This window comes from Hypomesus nipponensis, chromosome 19, assembly GCF_054491055.1.
Source record: "Hypomesus nipponensis isolate SF chromosome 19, ASM5449105v1, whole genome shotgun sequence".
Lineage (NCBI taxonomy): Eukaryota > Metazoa > Chordata > Actinopteri > Osmeriformes > Osmeridae > Hypomesus > Hypomesus nipponensis.
In genome coordinates, this window is record NC_140379.1 from 3515001 (window position 1) to 3525000 (window position 10000).

Genomic DNA, 10000 nt, shown 5'->3' on the forward strand with positions numbered 1-10000 from the left:
TTCATTGAATTGTTCTCTTACTTTAGGACTAGTTTAGTACATGCCTGGAAAACTGGAACTTAGTTTACTAGACACAAACGAGTTAGACATTCACTTAGGATGGATGATCAAATTGAACATTAACCAAACAGTGGTTTGGTTAAAACTCAGCAGTAAAAAAAACAACAACAAAAAAACATCTAGAACTTGAAACTCAGCAAAAACACAGTAAACCTCAGAGCTACAACATCTGCTCAGAGATCTGTCTGTCAACACTCACTTTGACAGGAAGCAGGGATCTCAGAGTCGTAAAACTGACTCTGGATCAGCATTTCCCCCTTTAACCTCAACTGCTTGGAAGATGCAGGTCTGGGTCTCTAATAGGTGCATGTAACATGGAGGGTGCTGAGTCAGAGAGGAACAGCCAGAATCCAGGTCATACAGAGGCTCTCCTTGTCGTCGGGGGTGACGGCGGACATCTTGTTTCTGGGTTGTTCTGACCATCACAGCTCCTGCTTGTTGGACCTGTTTCCCTCCAAGTCCGGTTTCGCCCCCTCGTTCTTCTTCTTCTTCTTCTTGTTCTTCTTGGCGTTTACTTCGTTGTGTTCCTTTGCTTTTCCGTCTTCTTTCTTGGCGGCCTTCCCAGGAAACACCTGGCCCTCCACAGTGACGTCGGCACAGCGGTCCTGGGAGATGAGGAAGTCTTTGACCTCCCAGGCGAAGCTGCCGTCACGCAGCATGAAGATGGCTCTGTTGGAGCCCACGACGAACCTGGGGTTGGGGGAGGAGACACAGAGGACGTGATGGTCGGACGACACGCAGTATCATTCCAACGAGAGGTTATAGTGAGAGAATCAATGCAGACCTGAGACCAATGCTTCGGTTAACTAGTTTCCTTGATTGTGTTGCTTAAAAAAATAGGGATTCTTTTACCCCCCAGTCAGGCCCCCTTTGATAATGATTTTTTGGGGGGAATAAAATTGAAGCAGGACTCCACCCGTTGGAGAACCACAGGACACACATCATTAGGCACTTGAGGTAGGAACACTCACCTCTGAATGTCAAAGTTGGCGTTGAAAAGGCTTCCCTGCCACAGGCTGGTAATCTCCTCCGTCTCTTTCTCGGAGGGATCTCCTGACACGGTGGCAAACACCATCAGAGTCTTTCCCTTCTTAGACATCTTCAGCAGCTCTTCGGGCTTGGAAGGGTCTACCTTGTTGAAGTCGATCGGCGGTGAGGACCTCTTGTGTTCTGGAAGGTCTCCTTCCTCGATATCGTCATCTTTCTGTGGAGCAAGAAATCCATCAGTTCCGAGAGAACCGTAGTTTCCTATCCCCAATAGTACTCATTCTAGTGGTTAAATACTTTTGTTAGTTACCTGCGAAGCGGGTGACTACTATAAAGTGGCTGCACTGACGTATTTCATCGTGGGGGTAGTGTTGCAGCAGCTAGATAGTAGTACTGGCTAACAAGCTAGCTAAGTGAGTTAGCTTGGTTTGCTAACGAGGGGGTAAAGCTTTAAACTCAAATTTGCCTACCTCCCATTCCTCAAGCAGCCTTGCCATATCCGCGTCATTGTAATCCCGAATATCTTTCTTCTTCTTGGGCTTGTTGTTTTTACTATCTGCGGCTAAAATGCTGATCAAACACACAGAGAGCAACAGCACAGTACATCTCCATCTGAAGTCCGACGCCATGCTTACAGATGGTGCAAGCTGATTGGTTGAAATACAGCGCCTCGAAACGTCAGAAGAAGGTGTTTCTAGAAAACATGTTTGAGGTTAAAACGGGCAAATGAGGCACAAATGACTACTCACAGCGTTTGTCACTTTATTTGGCGCAAAATGTGAGAAATCTACTATTAGATGGGGGTCAGATGGCTGAGCGGTTAGGGAGTCGGGCTATTAATCAGAAGGTTGTTGGTTCGGTTCCCGGTCATGCAATATGACGTTGTGTCCTTGGGCAAGGCACTTTACCCTACTTGCCTCGGGGGGAATGTCCCTGTACTTACTGTAAGTCGCTCTGGATAAGAGCGTCTGCTAAATGACTAAATGTAAATGTAAATGTATTATTAGCACAATACAAAGATATTTGTTCCCATACAACAACAAAAATGCATAGTCTACTCTACATTGATCTACAAACAAATAAAATAAGATAGGCCTATTGGAAATGGGAAATATGCCATCTGCGGCTACATGTAAGCAAACCCTCCGTGGATTTCCCCGGTGCCTGCTGCAGTCCTACGGTAGAATGAGGTCAGGGGAGTCGTGGAGACGGGCCCAACTTCGGAGCTTCCTGTGCTGCCAACTCCACCCACTGTCTGGCACTGGGTCCTGTGCAGCTGTGAGTAAGACTGACAGTGCAAACTTGTGGTAAACGCGAGCGGTATGCTTCCAAGAAACGCGCACACCCAGACATGTTGGGGGCAAGTTTGTGTCTAGTTTAAGGTGATGATGGTGGAGACGCCTATTTTCTCACGCCTTTACCACTTTCTGTTGATGTTATTGGCCTAAGGGTACCGAAAGCAGTACGTGTTACCTACACTTTTGTCCATTAGCTGCACCTATTTGTGACCCTGTTAAACCATCTGTCTGCACTCACAAATTGGCTCGTTGCTGGTGTACTGTAGGCTACTACTTCATTATTCTAGATAGGGTAACAGGCCCAGTCGAGACGTCATTGTAAGACTAGTCGAGGAATTTAGATGTTTATATATACATTATACATAAGTATTATGTGTTCATCCTTTATAAATCAGGTAGATAATCGAGATGATACTTAAACTGTTTAGATGCTATTCAGCTATATTGTGCTGCAGTTGCATTGTGGTTTTATTGTAGTATTATAGAACACTGTAACCATCATCTTGGTTCACCACGCCAGTTAGTTTAGATGTGGTTACTTTGCAATGCGGCTAGTAAATACCGACAGTTCCCCGACTGACCACCGAAAAACTAGATTATGCACTTCTGATCCTGGATCTTCTAGGACTACTGTAGGTTTCTCACTATTCGCTTTGGATAAAGGCGTCAGATGTATAAAGTGTTGCTAGTCTACAGGGATTATTATAATATAGGCCTACATGTATCCATCTGTCTGAGAGCACAAGTTAACATCCATCCTTTACCGATTAAGGAAAAGAGCTGGGAAGTAAAGTTTTTCTCTGCTCTGGGATTGGCTCTCTCCTATTCACAGCGTACTCGCTCATTGGACAGGCCGGGTGACGTCACGCACATAAAAATGGAGTGGTGTCTGATTTCACCGCCCACAGATAATGTTGCGTTTCTCATACATAAGATTCAGGCGGTGGGGTGAATATTTGTATTAATGTTTTTCTATTTATCTATTGACATGAGCAGGCATATACCTACATCCTAGCAATGTCCAGCTATGGGTTAGTAGTTAGGCTCTTGAAAAGCCTAAAGTAAAGATTTAACAGATTCAGGCAACTCTTTCTGATAGAATTTAGTTTTGTTGTACAATTACAATTTTATTTTACAAATAAAATAATTGTTGCAAAATAACCTTAGGCTAGACTTTGCAACATTATAGGCTTGCAGATAAGACAAATATAACAGTTGTAACTTTTTCATAGGCTAGTGCTATAATTGTCGCTTTAAATTGGTTGAAAGACAGTAAACGTGCGCGGAAACGTGAAACACAAAATCGTGGTCTAAGTGTAAAGCGAGGCGCCGCTCATGTAAGCTCCAACAGCTGGCTGGAAGTCCGTACTGAAAAGGTTTTTTTTTGTTTTTAATATCCATAACGCATGTTTCCGAGAGTATCACCCGCCTGGATTGTTCATGGGCAGTTACATTATTGAGAGAGACGCCGGTTAAAATGGAGAATATGTTGTCGATCCTTTTTGAGAACTGCGTTTTGGGTGTAACTTTGCCCTTACACCGGTAGTCGAATGCACCCACGTCGGGGCCTCGGGAAGAGACGTCTCATGGCAGAGGGATCGGTCTGCCCTGAAACTCGTACCACACAACTCTTCAGGAAACATAATACGAACCTGGAACGGCTGTGACTTCACATTTGACTATAAGATCTATACGGAACACTCATGTGAATATGACCTGGAGCCTGAATTTACTCGTAAATAAATTCTAAAGGTTTTTTTTTTTTCAGCGGAAAGCTATCCCCTAACTTCGCCGTGTTGCTACTTCGCTACAGTGAAGCCGTTCAAGTGCGACCACACCCTCTCCGTTTCCTGATAGCACTGAAGATGTAGCTGGAGCTCAAAAACGACTTTCGGTTTGGAAACACGACTTCTTCTGCCCGGGTGCCTTTTTGTGATCTACTGTGAAAGTGAAAGACGAATTGCTACGAGTTATGGGCACAGTTCAATAGGGATATGACTGCTATGGGTAGCAAACCCACAAGGATGCAGGATATGCTGGACTACGCGTTCACTCCCCGCGTTTTGCTAAAAGGGGCGCATGGACAATAGATATGCCGTTGGAATCAAACCTGCCCAAGGAACTAGTTTCTGTGACGGGATTGTGTATGAAAAAGAAAAGGTTGAAAGTCTCTAGAGGGCCGTTACCGCGGGCTTGTTGCTCTTTTGAAGGCTTTTATTTGGGAAGACTCATGGAATGATGATGCTGAAGTGGCGCACGCTCCAGGAGAGGTCGAACGGAACTGCCCCCGTGGTGCCCTTCTCAAAACAGGCACGAGCTCGTCTCCCAGCCAAGCTAGGGTGGTCAAACTTATTAGATTCAGATCAGGTAACTATTGGGTCAAGTTATATCCTGCCCCAAAGCGAGGAGGTGATCTAGAGTTGTATCGTTTGGTGAAGGTGTAACATAAAACAACGTCTTAATATTTGTACCTTGTAAACTCGAATATTGGATGTAATTACAATTTTAGAGTATATCTAAGTTTTTTTTATTTTAAGTCTGCACTAAAGTAAGGCACATTGTTGGCACCGCAGTGTGTGATTTCGACCAGTACAGCTTAATATAGCAACCTGTGAATGTACGAGGTAGCCAAGGGTTGAATTCTGAAGGAAACATTCAGGGCATTTAATTTAACTGTAAACATGCAAACGAACATTTGCATGAATAATTATGAACACTGATACATTTAAAGTCATCTTTTGAAGGGATTTTTACCAAGTTTATTTTGATATTTGGTGTTACCTCTGTATACATGGTTGAATGGTCACAGTTAGAAATGATTTAAACTCTGAACATTCATAGGTGATTGATTTAACACCTTGACACAGTCATCACGATTTGATCTAATCAAATATTGACTTTGGAAATGTCCTGTGCTTTTTCAGAATATGTTCTTGCTCATTACAGTGGATATCACTTACTCTGAAGGACTTTAAGGAAGACTGTTTGGCCAGTTTCAACTATTTAGACTTTGTAAAACATGTGCGGGGATATATTTGAACGTAGTATAAAATGTCTTAGATATATAATGGGGTGTTCGGCCACATAGATCAGTCTACAACCCAGACCCAGACAGCAGTAGCTACAGACCTGTATTATGGCTAGCAGTGGCTCTGGGAAGTCAGCTAGCGAAGGATCCGTCAGCAGCCCCAGCAGCAGCCTGCAGCAGAGGAGGAAGCTCTCCTCCATCTGCGACACGTGCAAGGGCAAGGTGCAGCTGGTGGCCGACCTCCTCCTGCTCTCCAGCGAGACCCGGCCGGTGATCTCCTCCGAGGGCCTGTCGGTGGCCGAGACCTTCGAGCAGTGCCGGGATACGGTGATCGCCCGGACCAAGGAGCTCTCCATCCTCACCCACGACATCCAGAGCCAGCTGAACATGGGCCGTTTCACTGAGGTGGGCGACCGCCTGCTGGAGATGGGGGACCTGGTGGTGTCCCTGACCGAGTGCTCCGCCCACGCCGCCTACCTGGCGGCGGTGGAGACGCCCGGCTCGCAGCCCTGCCTGGCCGGCCTGGTGGAGCGCTACAAGGTGACGCGCTGCCGGCACGAGGTGGAGCAGAGCTGCAGCACGCTCCGGGTCACGGCCCTGGCGGACCTCACCCCCCAGCTCCTCCTGGAGCTCTCCCAGAACATCTCCAGGAACCTGAAGACCCTGACGGACGCCTCCAGCCTGGCCAGCGAGAGGACCAAGGACCGCTTCGCCAAGGAGCAGTTCAAGCTGGGCGTGAAGAGCATGAGCACCAGCGGCACCGCCTTCCTGGCGTGCGTCCGAGAGGTGAAGACCCAGCCCAGCGAGCTGACCCGCAACCGCTGCGTCCTGTTCAGCGCCGCGCTGGTCCAGGCGGTCAACGCCCTGGTGGGCTTCGCCACGGAGCCCCAGTTCCTGGGCCGGGCCGCCACGATCTCCCCCGAGGGGAAGGGGGTGCAGACGGCAGTGTTGGGGGGCGCCATGAGCGTGGTGTCGGCCTGCGTGCTCCTCACGCAGGGTCTCCGGGACGTATCCCAGCATCCCGAGAGCAGCGCCAAGATGGCGGACTACCGGGAGCGCTTGCGTAACTCGGCGTGCGCGGTGTCGGACGGATGCACGCTGCTGTCCCAGGCGCTGAGGCAGAGGTCGTCCCCCCGGGCCTTGCCCCCCGTCAACTCCCATCCTGTGAATTAGTTTCCTCAACAGTTAACGCATCAACCCGTACGAAGTGAGAGACTCACTCGGTTTGGGCCCGTGCGTTCAGCATGCCCAGGTTTAGCCTGTTCAGTCTGTTCTGTGAATGAGGAGAGCCGTCGGGAGATTCGCCGAGCTCAAGAGACGATCGCGTCGAGGTTTTGGCCGCGCTGGATGCGTCTGGAACCTCAGAAGGAACTGACAGCTTGTACTCCAGCCCCACTCCTCGCTCACCTGCTCACCCTCTACTAAAACAACAACAACAGTGATCTCAAAACCTGTAAAGTTTACCTCAGTTTTCTGCTATGGTGAAAACGACAGACGTGACTATGGATGTATCCTCTGTGTGAGCGTTGCCTAGGTGATCTGTAGGAGTACGTGTGCTTAGTAAGAGTGGGAAGAGAGTAGCGATGCTTGTGTTTCATTGTGTGAATTCTAATTGGGTAAAAGCTGCTGTAAGTGTGCGCCTTTGGTTTTACACTATTTACCAGACTTACCATAGTATTTGTAATGTGTTTTGATCATGCATGTAACGGAGTATTTATTTCAAATATTAAAAAAAATGTTGTTTCTCATACATGCTGCTGTCTGAGTGCATCAGGCTGTTCTGGGAAGGTGTGTAGCCGTGTAGTTAGACCCTAATAATAATGACTCGCTCCATGAGTATCTGTGTATCAGAAACTGACCGTGTATGTACAGTAACAAACGTGGAACACCATTATCCAAGATGGTACACACCACTATAGTGAACAATTCTGTAAGAGACAAGTTTCTCATGGGGAATGAGATGTGGCTTGCGCTGTTATCTCGTGAGCCAGGTTCATCTGGGCACGTCCCTTTGAAGATGACCTTGGAGGTTCTGTGTATTGACTGAAGCCTTGATCCTTTCCACTTGTTATCTCAGATAAGCCTGACGACGCCGTCAGCTCAGTCCAGGGTTGTGCTTGAAGTCCCAGATCCCTGTTCAAGCCTCACATCCATGCCACCTCCTCCTCTCCCTCCATGGTCTCCAGCCCACCTCCTCCTCTTCCTCCAGGGTCTCCAGCCCAGCCCACACACAAGCCCATAAGCCAGAGATTTCAGCTGACGCTCAATGCACAAATCCTGCTTTAATGAAAGGTTATTACATAGGATGTCCTGCCTTCTGCTTCTGACTGTCTGAATCCCCCGTGAACACCGAGCTGATAGCAGGTCAGTCTGTTTAGCATTAGAAATCTGTCAGGTCCTGCACAGTCGCCCCTCCCAGGTGTTTTGCTTGACTAAAATGGAAAACGCTTTCCCGCAGAATATCTTTTGTCTGATCTTCTGCCCTGTTGTGATTTCAAACGGCTTATTTCTGTCACTAGCCGGTCTTTCTCAGCATGTGGGTTCACTTGTGGCATTGTTCTCCCCTCTGTGACCCAGTACCCTCCAGTCCCCTCCAGCCCTTCTGCCTGTCCTCACTCTGGTCAAGCGTGTTGGTCCACAACAGGAAACCAACATCCCTGCTATCAGGAGTCACTTCCTTTACAGCCAGGCATGTTACAGTCATCATTTTTAAACGAGACTTCGCCTATTTCCTGCCCGCGGAGGGAAGCGCTGCAGCGCCATCCTCGGGAGCCTCCCCTCAGCCGATGACATCACTCCCCTCAGGGAGACCAGCCGCCTGGAGAGGCGACGCATCATTTCCTGTTGCTCAGCCACGTTGTTCATGTTCACAGATGACAGATTCACAGGTCCTGTGTGGCCTGTGGGTGGGTGGTAACAAGATTGACAGGGTAGGTATACGTATAGGTGCATGGTAACCAGTTTGACAGGTTAGACCCACAGGTGTGTGGTAACCAGCGTGATCTGCAGGTGCGTGGTAACCAGACTCTGTAACAGCTAGCCGGCTGACACCCTCTGCATTATTGATGTAACCCAGATCAGGGGATGTTGTGATTGGTGAGTCCACAGCAGCTGTCTCCTAATGCAGCTCCCATTACCAGGAAGCTACCAGACCCAGTAGCTGTGTGTCACAGTATCACGTGTGAAATACAGTACATTTACCATCTCTGTTTCTGCTTCCTTGGTTGTTTAAGGAGAGGTGTTCAGGACCAGTGACAGACGCTGTGTCTGGGTCAGTCACACCATCACAGCCGGCCTGCTCACAGCCTGTCAGAGGATCAACATGACACCTCAGCAGTTGGCCCAGGGTGTTTTCCCCTTGAAAACCTGTAGTTGAGTGACTTTGAGGACCGATATCTTGTACCCGGTCACAACACTGCCCCCAGCCTCTGCTCCCCTCCTCTCCCCTTCCCAAAGTCAGACACAGACTTACACTCGCTCTCATGCTTGTTCGCTGGACCTGTATTTCCTCTCCTCGCCGCCCTCCCTCGCTTTCTTTGACACACTCGTGTGAATGACTTCATCCTTGTGAACGGTTAGTTGGAGGGCGGGTGGTGGTGGTGGTGGGGGGGGGGTGTTGAAGCCTGGAGCCAGCTCTCTAACGGATCCCAGCGGTGGTCATAGCAACACGGCTCTGGCTTCCGAGTGTGCTGGCTCTCCAGCAGCTACAGACAGCTCCTACAGGGCAGACTACTGATAGGGATGTCAGTACTGAGGTGATAGCTACAGCTATGTACTCACTGTTGTTCACTGTTATCATCCGGGTGTGTTTGAGAGCTGTGAGACTGATCGATCTGTCCTGAGCCCTGGCTCAAGGTGCAGCTGACGATCGTGTTGTTCTTCTCGATTCAACCAATCAGCTTGCCGAAGAAAGAAAAACACTCCTGATTGAACCCACAGAATGTGGAAAGTTGGCTGTCACTCAAATTCATTTTTGGCTCCCAGCCCCTCCCCCCGGTTGGCCCACGGTGAGGGTGAGAGTCTGTAGCACATGTTGGGGAACTTTGACCTCTCTCCCTAACCAGGTCTGGCCCTTCTTGTGTTTGTGCTGAGACAGAAGCCTCTTTGTGTTGTCTCTCTCTCTGTGTCAGTGGATGTGTGAGACTGAGTGAACACCGTCCAACTGCTTGGACAGAATATTCCTTTCTAGTTACAGACTCATTCAACCCACCCTCAAACACACACACACACACACGCCTCCCTGTGTCCTGTCCCGAACCGGGACAGCCTCACCCAGCTTTCTATTGTCTGCCTGAGGACCCACAGGAAGTGACACACACACACACGGAGCAGGGGATGAGGATGTAGCCTTCACTCACCTCCAGCACCAAGCCCAGAACCACCTGTGGTTCTGACAATACAGAACACACACTACACTTTACGCCATTATTTATTAGGCTCCGGAATGTGTGTGTGTGTTTAAGTTTTCCCACAGCTGTTAACTACCCTTATACCTTTGTCTTCCAGTGGGGTCGAATCAGAATTATTTTTTGAAGCTCTGCTTCCTCAAGGTGACGGGTGGCTGATGTCGAAGCCAGCGGAGCATGAACAGGAAGAGCAACATTTTATTAGAAAAGTCCCCACACTG

At 48.6% G+C, this 10000-nt stretch overlaps 2 protein-coding genes across 2 annotated transcripts in view; one reads left to right on the forward strand and one right to left on the reverse strand.

Annotated features, from left to right (window-relative positions):
• mesd (mesoderm development LRP chaperone) overlaps positions 1-1707 on the reverse strand; it is a 2033-nt gene extending 326 nt beyond the window's left edge. The window contains exons 1-3 of the mRNA XM_084682684.1: positions 1518-1707; positions 1032-1264; positions 1-750 (exon numbers count right to left, since the gene is read on the reverse strand). The exon at positions 1-750 is cut by the window's left edge and continues 326 nt beyond it. Coding sequence (XP_084538810.1) covers positions 483-750; positions 1032-1264; positions 1518-1676 — 660 coding nt within the window. The 5' untranslated portion in view covers positions 1677-1707 and the 3' untranslated portion in view covers positions 1-482. The remainder of the gene's footprint in view (positions 751-1031; positions 1265-1517) is intronic.
• Positions 1708-3263: 1556 nt separating this feature from the next.
• Positions 3264-7123, forward strand: tlnrd1 (talin rod domain containing 1). The gene has a single exon (XM_084682683.1). The coding sequence runs from the start codon at positions 5482-5484 to the stop codon at positions 6544-6546; it is 1065 nt and encodes a 354-aa protein (XP_084538809.1). The 5' UTR covers positions 3264-5481; the 3' UTR covers positions 6547-7123.
• The last annotated feature ends 2877 nt before the right edge of the window (positions 7124-10000 follow it).

What these genes read in the sequence shown, in the direction of transcription:
- tlnrd1 (XM_084682683.1), top strand. Translation starts at nt 5,482, where the DNA reads ATGGCTAGCAGTGGCTCTGGGAAGTCAGCTAGCGAAGGATCCGTCAGC.